Source organism: Polyergus mexicanus, unplaced genomic scaffold, assembly GCF_030449975.1.
Source record: "Polyergus mexicanus isolate NDT 795.1 unplaced genomic scaffold, iyPolMexi1.0 SCAF_25, whole genome shotgun sequence".
In the NCBI taxonomy this organism is placed as follows: Eukaryota; Metazoa; Arthropoda; class Insecta; order Hymenoptera; family Formicidae; genus Polyergus; species Polyergus mexicanus.
The window spans coordinates 2643152-2658318 of record NW_027223345.1 but is presented as its reverse complement, the minus strand read 5'-3'; the positions used below and the strand labels follow the sequence as shown (position 1 = coordinate 2658318).

General features: G+C 45.4%; 2 protein-coding genes across 2 annotated transcripts in view; both read right to left on the bottom strand.

Moving 5' to 3' along the window:
* Positions 1–8591: 8591 nt before the first annotated feature.
* On the bottom strand, positions 8592–13838 carry LOC138943082 (uncharacterized). The gene is made up of 2 exons (XM_070313599.1): positions 13237–13838; positions 8592–13038 (listed from the first exon to the last, which is right to left on the bottom strand). The coding sequence occupies exons 1-2, from the start codon at positions 13836–13838 to the stop codon at positions 8592–8594; spliced, it is 5049 nt and encodes a 1682-aa protein (XP_070169700.1).
* Positions 13839–14524: 686 nt separating this feature from the next.
* LOC138943081 (uncharacterized) overlaps positions 14525–15167 on the bottom strand; it is a 4723-nt gene continuing 4080 nt past the window's right edge. Inside the window, exon 2 of the mRNA XM_070313598.1 lies at positions 14525–14630. Coding sequence (XP_070169699.1) covers positions 14525–14630 — 106 coding nt within the window. The remainder of the gene's footprint in view (positions 14631–15167) is intronic.

Below are 15167 nucleotides of genomic sequence, written 5' to 3'. Positions count from 1 at the left end.
TCCGCCGCCCGACAAACACCGGTCGGGCATGATGCGGAGGCGCCGAGCGCCCATTTTTAAGATATAGAGAAAGGCGTTCAAATTTATAACCGCCGTCAATACGCGCTGTTTACCAGGAATCGTCGCCGCGCTCGGGTAACCGTACCGACCGTTCCCGAAACCACCCGAGTCGCGCGCGACGGTTCAACTTTAAACAATATGCCTTAAAACAATCAGGCATATTACGCACGCGCACCCGCCGGAGAAAGCGGTATAAATAAGGGCACATTTTCCATATCGAGACCAGATCTTCCGCAACCGCCAGAGTCAGTACGACGCCTGGAATCCAGAACGATCCTAACACACGCTCGAAGAGAGAGAAAACGGGGTTGGGAGTACCCAGCCTCCGCCGAGAGTTTGCGGCATCTCTAAGAGCGATCCTTTAAACATCTCTGCGACCGAGGGACACGAGGTTGGGCGTACTCAGCCTCCGTCGGGAGTTCTCGACACCTCACACGCATCCGTCCACCTGCGTGCAACGGCGATCATCCAGTGGTAGGGAGTTCCCTGCCATTGACGGGTGTTCCCGTCGGCCGTTGCACTCCTGCATTCTACGGGAAAATCATCCCCGACGAAACCATACCGCGATATCCGCGAACTCGCGGTAATTCCGCGACCGCCATTACCGCGATCGGACTCGCCATTAATACGGCGCGCTAAGTCCCGCTCAAGGGGGAGGATCTAACCCGGCCGCGACATCGATCGACGCAATCAGATCAATACCGACACGTTTAAGGACCGCCCACCGAGCCGACCGAAATTACCGCCCGGTAGTTAGCGGCCCCTGCCGAAATCTAAATCCGCTCTCGTAATCGATATATTTACGAATCGCCGAAATCGCGCTCCGCACCGTGTATCCGTGAATGTAATTCGCATGCACCGCGACCGACACTCACACATACACGAGGGCGTTTGGCTGCATACACACGATCACACCCACATACTTGCGATATATTGTAAATCCCACGCAGATATTACACGTTCGCATACGCACTCGCTCGCTTATCACTTACTCACACACCAGCGCTCACACCAACACATACAATAGTTACACACACACTCACTCTGTATACACACATATTTAATCGCAATAAATTATATTTTACCTAACGCATCTATCGTTCGTCTCTCGATACCCTTTCACGAGCCCCGGATCCCGACCGAGTTATCCACGACCGCCTCGCGAAAGCGGTTTATTACATGCTTAAAATAATTTTTATTCTACTTGTTTCATTTGTAACGGGGTTACTTTTCGCGAGCGTGCGCGGATGAACTCGGTCGGGATCAGGGCTCGTGAAAAGGTGAGACACACGAAAAGATTGAGTTATAATATTTATTTGCCTCTTTCAGCAATGGTCGATTTACAATATATTTCGTGAAGCTAGCACGCGGCGGATGATGCAATGCGTTAGATGTAATCCGCGTTCGTTATTCGGTGCGCGATGTTTGATGTATCGAACCGCTTAAGATATTCGGCGGCGTACGGCAAGGCCGTGTTTATTTTGACGGCGCGCGCAATACGCAAGAAACAGGGCGCGGTCGCTCGGCGCGTGTACGGCCAGGCCGTGTTTATTTTAACGGCGCGCAAAATGCGCAAGAAACAGGGCGCGGTCGATCGGCGCGTGCACGGCAAGGCCGTATTTATTTTGAAGGCGCGTGGAATTATATTGGGTGATGTGATTACGTATCTCGGCGCGATTATAATTGCGGGATCACGGTACAACCGTGTCGGTGCGTTCGCGTGTTCTTATCCGCGTATTCCCAGGTGGGCGGAAGGAGGCGGCCGAAGATTGAGAATCCTCGATCGGGCAGAGAACTCTCTGTCCCTGCTTCCGTACGCGGATAGAGGATGACTAGTGGGAGTTGAGAAACCTCGACGGAGCGGCGAACTCGCCGGCCCACGGTCCGTTTAATGGTAGCGGTCGGATCTTACAAGGGGAGGGCCAAGTCGTGCACACACGGATTTCGCTCAACTTTAAATATGTTTTAGTACTAACCCCCCACTAATTCATGGACAAGTGGCACGACGCAATACTCAAGCATTTGCGAGAAATTTGCATTAAAAATTTGTCGTGCGCTTTCTATACCGAATTAGCGAAAGAGGTTAGCACATAGCAGCGTGGTGCAAAGAATAAGGCGGCGGCTTAGAACGCTGCCCGTTGCACGTTCGAGTCCTGACTTCACCAATATATTTTTTTAATTTTTACAAAATATTGCAACAAGTGAACGCATATGGAGTAAAAAAATTATTATTTAATAATTATTAAATTTAATGCTAACACTTTAAACATAATATTTTATACTCGCATACTTTAACCATACGAATAATATCGGTTCGCAATACAATTAAAGACTCCATAATCATTTTTAAATAGTTTTTTTTATATATCGGAATTCTCTTCGGAATCCTCTTTGGGTGTACAAATTTTTGGACGATAATCATCAAAGAAACATTTGAAGCACAATATCAATTTACACCAAGCACATTGAATAAACCCGTGTCTCTACTCCCCTCTACCAGATAGAAAATAACGGTTTCCGCAGGTAGCAGATACAACTGCCTCATAATCGAGTTTTCGGGAACAGAAAAACTTCCACAGTAGTACAAAAGCACTGACCGGTCATTTTTAGAAAGAATTTAGGCAGAATTTAAAAAAAAATGATTATGGAGTCTTTAATTGTATTGAGAACCGATATTGTTCGTATGGTTACAGGCATTAAAGTATGCGAGTATAAAATATTATATTTAAAGTATTAGCATTAAATTTAATAATTATTAAATAATATTTTTTTTACTCCATATGCGTTCACTTGTTGCAATATTTTGTAAAAATTAAAAAAAAAATTGGTAAAGTCAGGACTCGACATGCAACGGGCAGCGTTTTAAGCCGCCGTCTTATCCTCTGCGCCACGCTGCTATCTACTAACCTCTTTCGCTAATTCGGTATAGAAAGCGCAGGACAAATTTTTAATGCAAATTTCTCGCGAATGCTTGAGTATTGCGTCGTGCCACTTGTCCATGAATTAGTGGAGGGTTAGTACTAAAACATATTTAAAGTTGAGCGAAATCCGTGTGTGCACGACTTGGCCCTTCCCTTGTTAGACCGAATCTTAGATAGCGGCAAACTCTCCGCTTTCGTTTGATAAGGTCGGACTTCTGATAGAATTTCGCAGACGGCGAGGAGACCGAGAATGCTCGGCGGAGACTGCGAACGCGTCAATCTCACGCTCCTTCGTGTGTATGCGAGTTTCTAGGATCGGTTCGGGTGTCAGCTCGGAGCGTACGGCTCGAGCGGATTCAGGAATCGTTCTGGTCCTGAGATGCCGAAATGCTGTCTTTTTATCCCCGAGCGTCTAGCGGTAATTGCGTCGTTCGCCCCGGATGGGGATAACGACGCGTTGTTTTCGGCGGGTAATTATTACGGTAAACGCGTCGCTTCCCCCTGGGCGAAACGACGCGGCGTCTTGGTGGGTGACGCTCGGGATCTTCCGGCAGCATTCGGCTGTGCTCGGTTTTCCGTATATCGGCGTAACGACGACCGTATAACGGCCGTACGGTTGTTTATCGCAACGGCGGTAATTTGAGTATTAAAAATGGCGCTAGGCGCCTCTGCCAATGCCTGGCTGGTGTTCGCCGGGCAACAGACTTCCGGCTGGACTACTTGCCGAGTAACGATGGGGGGTGCATCGTTACACATTAAAAATATTATATAATATTTTATAATTCTATTTCAACTTTAATAATATTGATTTATCTCAAAACATTATATATATATATATATTGTAACCGTAAATTTCTTTTAAAATTATTTAATTAATAATTATTTATTCGGCGGGCGGTTTTCCGATGCCCACGGTACACCTATGGCGCGTATTTCGAATATCGATCTCGCGATTCACAAAAATTCCCGGAATCGCAAAATAAACCAAGTTGGGCGCCAGGTACGGCAGGCCGCACCATTCATGATAAACGCAACACCAAAAGATAATCGCGCGACCGATAATTAACGCGACGGCAAAATTCCGCGGCTATTCAGTATATCAGAAATGGTAGAGGGGGGGGGGTTCGGGGAAGACAAAAGAATTCTTGAGAGTCGAGAACACGGGAGCCAAAATGAGCATCCGATGTATTATAATAGAGATAACAATAATATATTAAAACGAAAAAAACAAGAGTATAGAGCAATTCGTATAAATAATAGCCTTGGATGACAGTAATTATTTTACAGGCGAATAAGATATATTATTTCCGCGGAGATCGGCACGACCGTGCGCAACAGTATCAAATTACCGGGCATCTTACGCGCTTTAACTCAACTTTTCGGCCGCGAGGATTTCCGCCGTACGAGACTTAATTAGGTCGCGACAGCTAAAGAAATCTCTCGAATACGCCGGTAACTACTTTACGCACGCTCGTGAATCCGCTTCGATATAATAGAAAATACTAGATTGCACGACTCAAATCGGTCCGTTGGTCCGGCTCGCGGTAAGCCGAGATACGTCTCAATAACAATGACGGTGACCTTTGCGTTGAAATGCCTAATCTCTAGCTCGAATAACTCGCGGAAACTAATAGCGGGCTCAAAGACACCCGATAGATTTCTTGTACGAATTTTTAGGATTTCGTTTCCTCCTGACTCTAATTTCTTACAATACTCACAAACACGCGCTAACAATACACAGAAACAATACGGAAACTATCGATAACGACTGTGGTGTACGAGTCGCGCGGCGCAATACTTTGCGCGAGTCGGAATATCGATCGCGTGAACGCAAAAATCCCAATAATTCACAACATATTATACAGACAAACGCGAAAATAACACTAATGACTGTCGACGGCGGCGAAGTGAATAGAGAGAGAGAGCCTATTTTACCTAATTCGGATGAGCAACATGGGCCCGTCGGCCGTGCGACTTAATCTACCAAAAATATTCACCAAGTTCATCCACCAAAACGCGTGGCTCGACAACTATTAAGGGCGCGACTCATCCGAATTAATTACCTACAATTATTCGGCAACAAAATCGGTCGACGACGCTCGTCCCACCGGCAGGAATATCTCGGCCTTTTCTTTTGCGATCTCGTGTTCGCTCGTACGCTCTGGGCGACCTGCGTTCTTCCTAAAGGCTCGCCGAACAGTGCCGAGCGAGAATCCTGCAGGAGACACGCCGGCGCGATAAATCGCTATCGCGCCACTTGTGGCGCTTTCGCGTTACGCAGGGCCGTCCTGCGGTCTTCGCGATCCTTGTTGTCATCACGGCCGTGGGTTCATCGCCCCGGAGTTTCCCAGATTTTCTTGTTCGGCTTAAAGGTGCGGGCTTATGGCTGCGCCCGATCGGCTCTCTTCCCTATTTGATGGAATAGGTTCCGGATTGAGAGTCCGCTCGTCGCCCCGTCCTTGGGACTCCCTCGCTTCGTGCGGGTGGAGTGGCCTCCCCTTTGGCCGGATTATTCCGGCCCTCCGCTCTCCTTTCCTTCCGTAAGAAATATACATTACCGGCAGCGATGTGTACTAGCCACCAAAAGTGTCTTTTAATAGTTAACAATTACAACCTGACGTCTCCTGTGTCCTTGGTGTCCTGGACTCCCGCTCTTCTCTCTTCCTCTCCTTCCGCCGGATGGGATCCCGCCGCTCGACCTCGTGCCGACAACCAATTCGCGGGCTCATCTCGAGCTTACATTTTCGATTTTTCTAACCGAAAGTCAGATCCCGCTGATCTGACCATCGGGCCGCTCTCTCCCTAAATTAGGAAGACGCAGGCCCCCGAAAAACCGCTCCCGATCGGGCCATTCGGCCCTTGTGACGGACGTCCCAAAAACGTCACGTCACAATATATACAAAAATCAATAACAGTTGATAAATCTGTACGCGTGTAAATGTAATTACGAACCTAAGCACGAGAGTTTTATGCGATATCATTGGTAAACTATGATCGCTTATAACTCAAAAATTATTGCAGTCTTAAAATTTTTGTATTAAAATTTTTAAATATATTTTATCTCTAAAACACGCTAATAAAGTGTATATATATATCAATATATATATATATATATATATATATATATATATATACAGGGTGTTTCAGAACAACCTTCCATCCTTAAAATGACGTATTCCTGATACGATTCTAAGACGATTGTTCCTTTACCAAAATTTGAATTGAAGGCAGCCAGGAGCGGCGCAACGCGCCGCAGCTGACCGTCCGACGTGTGACTACCACGCATGAGTCGCTAACTATTTTATTTTATAACATAAAATTATGCTTTAAATAAAATTTTGGTAAAGAAGAAAATGTCTTAGAATTACGCCAGGAATATGTATTTAAAATAACGTCACTTTAGCGAAAATTGTTGCGGATCGCCGCTCGTCGGATGCTGCGATCAGCTGATTGCTACACGCGATGTGTGTATGGTGGAATGTGTGCGTAAAAGGAAGGGAGACACAGATAGAGAGAGAGAAAGAGAGAGAGAGAGAGTGAGAGTGAGAGTGAGAGTGAGAGGAAGAAGAAAGGAAGGAAGGAATGAGAGAGAGACGTTTATACAGACGCACGCACGTACACATACACTTTTTTTCTCGCTCTCATTCTCTCTTTTACACAACACTTATACACTCTCTCATTCGGTCACTCATTCACACACTCACTCACTCACCTGCTCACTCACAGCGTAGCGAATCTTCATACTACATATTATCGTTAACTGCTGCACGATTATTATTTAGCGACGGACCGCGGAGACTGCGCGATCACATTGTTACGTTGCCTAGCGATGCGAGAAACGCGACATGTACCGTGCAAGTGGCGACGTGCGTGTAACGCGTGGCGCGTGATTGACGCGAGATAAGACGTACGATCTTCTAAAACTTTCGCATTACGAATGCGGTAGAAAACATGAAACCTATAATGACGTACTTAAAAAAATTACTTATTTATAAAAATTATAACTATTTCTAAATAATTATTATTTTGAAATCGTCTTATCTCGCGTCAATCACGCGCCACACGCACATCGCAACTTGCACGGTATATGTCGCGTTTCTCGCATCGCTAGGCAACGTAACAATGTGATCGCGCAGTCTCCGCAGTCCGTCGCTAAATAATAATCGTGCAGCAGTTAACGATAATACGTAGTATGAAGATTCGCTACGCTGTGAATGAGCAGGTGAGTGAGTGAGTTTGTGAATGAGTGACCGAATGAGTGATCCAATGAGAGAGTGTATAAGTGTTGTGTAAAAGAGAGAAAGAGGGCGAGAAACAAAGTGTATGTGTACGTGCGTGCGTCTGTATAAACGTCTCTCCCTCATTCCCTCCTTCCGTTCCTCATCCTATTTGTCTCTTCCTTTCTTTTACGCACACACTCCACCATACACATATCGCATGTAGCAATCAGCTGATCGCAGCATCCGACGAGCGGCGATTCGGAACAACTTTCGCTAAAGTGACGTTATTTTAAATACGTATTCCTGACGTAATTTTAAGGCATTTTCTTCTTTACCAAAATTTTATTTAAAGCATAATTTTATGTTATAAGGTAAAATAGTTAGCGACTCATGCGGTGGTAATCACGCATCGAACGGTCAGCTGCGGCGCGTTGCGCCGCTCCTGCCTGCCTTTTGTACTCGATGCGTGATTTGCTAACTATTTTTGCTTATAACTCAAAAATTACGCTTCAATTCAAATATTGGTAAAGGAAAAATCGTCTTAGAATCTGTAGCCGCGCCTTCGATTTACACGTCCACATTAACAGAATTTATTTGTTTCGCCGATCGGAGAGATAGGACGTAATTGATTTGTCCGGGTTTAGTTTGTTGAACAGTATTTATTCCTTTCGACACCAACTCCCGGACCGTCTTAGGTAATCGCACGCGACAGCAAGATATGAGCGGACACGCGAATTATCGTTTAATTATAACTTTATGAGCGTGAGGCGTTCGGTGTGCTCCCGGTGAAGGCTTGCGACGAAGTGTCTTAACGAAAAACCTTCTCTGCGATCCACGTACAATAGTCCTGGTTGATACGGGTACTACAAAAAAGGAGGAATTTCGATCGTTCGATTCCGAGAGCCAATCGGCTATCGACAACGAGGTGTTTGTCAGAATCGAACGATACGAAGAAACCGCAAACACGGAATGAAAACAAGGCTTCGCACGTAACGTCTCGCTTTAGAACGTTCGAGAAACAAAATTAATAATATAGTTTATAAAACGCTTACTTTCTTGAACATCCCGCTCGCCTCGTATACCGGGTAGGTTACGAAATAACTGGTTAAATCCTACCACCATAATCGATACACGGCATCTTAATGATAATTCTCGATCAGACGGTCCGAAGAGCTCTACAGCAAATTTTTCAACATACAATAATAGGAAAAGAGTACCGATAAAGATCGTTGATGATTCAATCGAAATACATGAGTTAACTTAATCAGTAAATCTTAGCATAGGGTTATTTACATAGGCGTTCTTAGAATAGATATATGTACATATACAGAGCGTGACGATAATTAAAGTCAAACTTAATTATTAACGCATAAAGAAAACGCAAATTAATTTAAGAGCCAGTGTCACTTGATATCGGTAGCTGACAGATCTGCGTTATTGGTCGCTTTAGAGTGGTTTTGGCAGTACGCAATGTAACTACTCGGACATGCCCATCCGATCCCGGATGTACGTCTAATATTCGTGCGAGTTCCCATTTCGAAGGAGGTGCCAAATTATTTTTCAATAATACCAGCTCGTTAATTTTGAGCTCCGGTTCGTTTTCTCGCCATTTACGCCTTTGTTGCAATGTATGCAAATAATCAGAAGACCAAGAACGCCAGATCTGCTCTAAAATCGCACGCACTTGCTGCCATCGAGACAGCCGATTCGAATCGATATCTAAAACAGATTCTTCAGGCGGACTTACCAACGGGCGACCGACTAAAAAATGACCCGGAGTTAACGCGGAAAAGTCATTCGGATCATCATGTAACGCGGAAATCGGGCGGGAATTTAGGCAAGCCTCGATTTGACACAGCAGCGTAGCGAACTCGATCTGCGATAATGTTCGGGAACCAATCGCTCGTTTCAAATGAAACTTTAATCCTTTGACACCGGCTTCCCAAAGTCCGCCGAAATGCGGAGCTGAGGGAGGTATAAAATGCCATTTTATGTTATCATTAGCGATAGCGTCTTGTATTGGAGGGTCAGCGACAAGTCGCTGAAAGGTAGTGTTTAATTCGCGGTCCGCGCCTTGAAAATTAGTGCCGTTATCACTGTACATGTCGGATGGAAGACCGCGACGGCTTGCAAATCTCCGAAAGGCGGAGAGAAAACCGTTAGTAGCGTAATCATCTACGTATTCTAAATGGACGGCCTTTGTCGAGAGACAAATAAAAACGGCAACATAATATTTTTTGGATCGTTGACCGCGGCCGACTGACGGAAAAATATTCATCGGCCCGGCGTAATCGACGCCTGTGTGCGAGAACGGAGCCGAAGGCGTGACGCGGGGCTGGGGGAGATTCCCCATCAGCTGTTGCGAGGTACGTGCGCGTTCGCGTACGCACTTTACACAACTACGTATAAGAGATTTTACACTGGTGCGCGCTGAAATTATCCAATAATTTTGGCGTAAAATTCTTAACATTAATTGAGTGCCTCCATGAAGAGAGGCTTTATGAGCTTGAGCGATTAATAAATCCGAAATTCGATGTTTCGGTAAAATTATAGGGTGCCGTTCATCATAACTGAGTGACGAATGGTCAATCCGCCCGCCAAGGCGAATTAATTTATCTTTCCCGAGAAAGGGATAAAGCGATAACAAAGAACTGGATCTTGGCAGTAAACTTTTATCGTTTAACGCTTGAATTTCGGATGGAAAATGACGTTGTTGCACGTAATGGAGCCAAAACAAGGAAGCTTCTTTGAGTTCGGCAGCGGACAAGCACGTCGTATTCACGTTCGTATTGGTCGCGCGACATTTTAGATTATTAATAAAACGTTGCACGCGTGCCGTGACTCGAATTAACTTCTTCCATGTAGAGACTTCGTTCGGTAATTGCCACTCCAGAATATGTTGAGCATGACAAACGATCGTATTACGCGTTTCGGTTTCGATCATCTGACGATCGGCCTCAAGTTGATCTTTTAATTTATCATGGATCGGCCACGCGGTAGAAGGGGAACGCAACCAGGCGGGGCCGGCCCACCAAAGTTCGAAATCGCGGAGTTCAGCTGGTGACAAACCTCGCGACGCGCAATCCGCTGGATTTTCTTTAGATGGGACGTGATTCCATTTAATCGACGGCAGCCGAGTTTGTACTTCCGATACACGATTCGCCACATAAGTAGTCCATCTTGATGGATGGCCTCGTAACCATGCGAGCGCGACCGAAGAATCTGTCCATCCGTACGTCGGAATGTGCTGCATATTTAACGATTTTTGCGCGAATTCTAGCAATCGAGTTAATAAGACTATGGCATTTAATTCTAGACGCGGCACGCTAATCGTTTTAATCGGCGCTACCTTTGATTTTGCGGTTATTAAGACTACTGAAAACTCGCTGAGCGATCGGAGAATTCTTAAATAAACGACAGCGGCGTACGCTCGATTAGACGCGTCGGCGAATCCGTGCAACTCGATAGCCAAATTTTCCGGATGCATTCCAGTCCATCGCGGAATGCGAATTTCTTTTAAATTTATGAATTCCGCACAATATTTTTTCCAGGGCTCTAACAAGTCCTCCGCGATAGGAGAATCCCAATCGAGTTTTCTTAGCCACAGTTCTTGAATCATAATTTTCGCGGTAATTATTACCGGAGAAACCCATCCCAGTGGATCGAAGAATTTCGCGATAAATGATAGTATCAAACGTTTCGTATTCATATTGACCGAAGGTGACTCGATTTGAAAACGAAACGAATCTTCTCGTGGTATCCACTCAAGTCCGAGCACCTTAAGCGTATCATCCTTATCGAATGTACGAGCGATAGCGAGTTCATATTCTCCCGGAGGAATGTCTGTTAATAATTCTATAGAATTGGCAGCCCATTTGCGTAAATGAAAACCGCCTCGCGCCATCAATTTCGTAAGCTGATCGCGACTTTCCTTTAGCGACGGAACTTCATCGGCGCCAAATAGAACGTCGTCGACGTAAATAAAATCTTGTACTATTGTTTGTGCCTTTGGAAAGGAATGACCTTCGTCGATAGCTAATTGATTGATAACGCGCATGGCTAAATACGGAGCTGGAGCAGTACCGTATGTAACTGTAAGCAATCGATAAGATTGTATCGGAGAATTAATATTAGATCGCCAAAAAATCCGCAAAAAATCGACATCGTCTCGATGAACGCGGATCTGTCGAAACATCTTTTCGATATCGGCGGTGTACACATAACGAAATTGACGCCAACGAAGGATAATTGAGGACAAATCGCGTTGTAATTTAGGCCCGGTCATTAAATGATTATTTAATGTAGAACCATTGCTCGTTTTGCACGACGCGTTAAATACTACGCGAAGTTTCGTCGTGCTGCTAGACTCGCGTAGTACCGGATGATGCGGTATATACACCGCTTGGTTAAGCGTCGGATTTTCGTCGGAGACAAGTTCCATATGACCCATAGATTTATATTCATTTAAGAAAGAATGATAGGGTTTCGCGAGATCCGGATTTTTTCGTAGGCGTTGTTCTAATTTCGAATAAAGAAGCGCGGCAGTTTCGCGCGAAGCTCCTATATCGAGCGGAGGGTTGGTTTTAAATGGTAACCGTATTATATAGCGGCCGTCTTCGGCACGCTGATGTGTTTCGATAAAATGTTGTTCGCATTTTTTATCTTCTTCCGACTGCTGAATTTCGGAAGAAATTTCCTCGATCTCCCAAAACTTTTGAAGGAGAGAATCGAGCGAAGGAATTGTTACGCAATTTAATGAAGTCGCGGAACCGGTAATTGAATTAGAAGTTCCGGTAGGACCGGATAATATCCATCCTAAAGCAGTAAGCTGGGCCGTCGGAGTTCCGGTCGGACCATGTTTTATCTTTTGCTTTAATAACGATCCATATAAATCTGATCCGATGAGCAGATGGATCGGATGATTGCTAAACGGATCCGGATCCGCGAGAGATAATTTCCGTAAATGCGGCCAATAATCTACGGTTTTAGTCTTTGAGCCAGCGTATGACGTAATTTTTTGATATACGAAAGCAGTCAAAGAAAAGGTTGAGGAACCTCGCCCATTACAAGACTCGAGAGTAAGAGACACCTGAGATTTCGCTACGCCACTGTATCGTTCGCCGAAACACTGTACGTGGAGGCTCGCGCGGGAACGTTTCGTGCGCATAGTTTGACACAACGATTCCGAAATAAAGCTAACAGCCGAGCCTTGATCTAACAACGCACGAACTTTAAATTTACGTCCTTCGATGGTACGCAGTATTACCCATGCGGTGGCTAGTAACACGTTCGGCGGATTTTTCAGCGGCGAATGAATCGTTTGAACGGAAGCGACGGCGGTCTCGTTCTTTATCTCAGGGGTGGCCGAGCCGCTCGGTTGAGCGTTAAGAGTTTTGTTTTCCAAAACAGAATTTTCACCAATCTTCTGTACTGGTATATTTGATGCACGATGCAAGAGCGTATGATGTGCTCGTCGGCACAAATTACAGCGTTTTTTACTCTTGCAAGAGGTCGGGAAATGGCCGACTTTTAAACAATTAAAGCAACATTTGTGTGATTTGAGAAACTGAGTTCTCTGTTCGACGGATTTAGGCTTAAACTCGTCGCATAACATCAAATTATGATTGCCGGAACAATTCAAACATTTTTCGGTGGCTACGTTATTCACCGAGGCCCGATTAGAGCCTTTATTTTTATGAGACGAAGTATCGGCATTTAACTTAGAATGATCGGTTAGTCCTCGAATTCGCAACGTCATAAAATCTCGAATCTCTTCGTACGTCGGAGATGCGGTTGATTTACCGCGTTGCAGATTCCACTCATTACGTGTGCGTGGACTAAATTTTTGCGAAACAATATAGACTAATAAGTCATCCCATTTTTCAACAGGTCTGCCTAAATTTGTTAACGCGGCTAATGACGCGGCAACGGTATCGCGTAAACCTTTGAGTTCGACAGCGGATTCCGTTTTCATAATAGGCAAATCAGCGAAAGCATGAATATGCGCATGAATAATCGCGTTTTGATTATCGTACTCTTCAATAAGTAATTTCCACGCACCATCGTAATTTGCGTCTGCAATCTTAACATGATTAATTAATACAGCAGCTTCGCCCGTGACACTGGCTTTTAAATAATGTAGTTTCTGCGTATTCGACAGCGATTCTTTCGAGGCGACGAGCGATTCGAATATTCCGCGGAAGTTTTCCCATTCCGCGAAATTACCGGAAAATTTCGGCAACGGGATGCGTGGTAATTGCAATGAAACCGCACCAGACAATTCGCGAGAAGAAATGTCGCTTACCGTTGATGCCGCATTTGGGTCGCACCGGGAGAATTTACCTATCACGTCTGCGAGGTAGTCCGCCGCTTCGTGGTAGACGTCCTCGGCCGTAAAGAATTCCTCCTCGGTGAAGTATGGGACTGTACGCTGTTCGTCGGCCGTTGCTATTTGCTGAAGCTGGACGTTGAGACGTTGACACCTTTCCCATAATGTCTCCAAGGCGTCCAGTCGACTCTTCGCCTTGTATTGCGTGACGTTGGCCTTGCCCATTTTCTTAAAGTTGGGGAACACTCGCTTCATCGAGCTTATTGTAATAGATTGCTCGATGAGGAGGCCCTGCAGCGAGTCCGTCATGATGGTAGTCATATAAGATAAAGCCTTTCAGCAACAATTTACCACCTGGTGGTTGTGGAGATGCTGAAGCGTGACGACTGGTCCGTCGCACGCGGATGTGCGAAGACGCACTATAATTTTCACTTAACAGTGCCGCGCGCTAAAGCGTGCGACAACTATGTGTAACTGCGGATTACGCAGGACGCACTCTGAGGTGCGGAGTGCTAAAGAGCACAAAGATTGCACTTAAGCTGTGCAAAGCGCTAAGAAGCGCGAGATTTGCGCGGCACTGCGGATTACGCAGGACGCACTTTGAGGCGAGGAGTGCTAAAGAGCACAAAGATTGCACTTAAGCTGTGCAAAGCGCTAAGAAGCGCGAGATTTGCGCGGCACTGCGGATTACGCAGGACGCACTTTGAGGTGCGGAGTGCTAAAGAGCACAAAGATTGCACTTAAGCTGTGCAAAGCGCTAAGAAGCGCGAGATTTGCGCGGCACTGCGGATTACGCAGGGCGCAAATAATAATGATATGTTGTGCTTAAGAGCACAACTTTAATAATGCAAAGGGATGCAAGGTTGACTTCGCGCACTTTATTTTCCCGGAAGTCCTTTCAACGCACTCGCGTTATTATTTACGGCAGCGGAATGCGGATAGATGTTTTGATATCGCGCACCGTCTCCGTCTCGCGATAGTTTTTATAAGTGCTGTTACCTTAGCGTGTCAGCGTTCTCACTCGCACTCCGCGAACTGATTACCGAATCACTATCTGTTTTTCCAAAATCCGGCTCGAAGGACCATTTAATGTAGCCGCGCCTTCGATTTACACGTCCACATTAACAGAATTTATTTGTTTCGCCGATCGGAGAGATAGGACGTAATTGATTTGTCCGGGTTTAGTTTGTTGAACAGTATTTATTCCTTTCGACACCAACTCCCGGACCGTCTTAGGTAATCGCACGCGACAGCAAGATATGAGCGGACACGCGAATTATCGTTTAATTATAACTTTATGAGCGTGAGGCGTTCGGTGTGCTCCCGGTGAAGGCTTGCGACGAAGTGTCTTAACGAAAAACCTTCTCTGCGATCCACGTACAATAGTCCTGGTTGATACGGGTACTACAAAAAAGGAGGAATTTCGATCGTTCGATTCCGAGAGCCAATCGGCTATCGACAACGAGGTGTTTGTCAGAATCGAACGATACGAAGAAACCGCAAACACGGAATGAAAACAAGGCTTCGCACGTAACGTCTCGCTTTAGAACGTTCGAGAAACAAAATTAATAATATAGTTTATAAAACGCTTACTTTCTTGAACAGAATCGTATAGTACTCTGCGTTGATACCACTGCT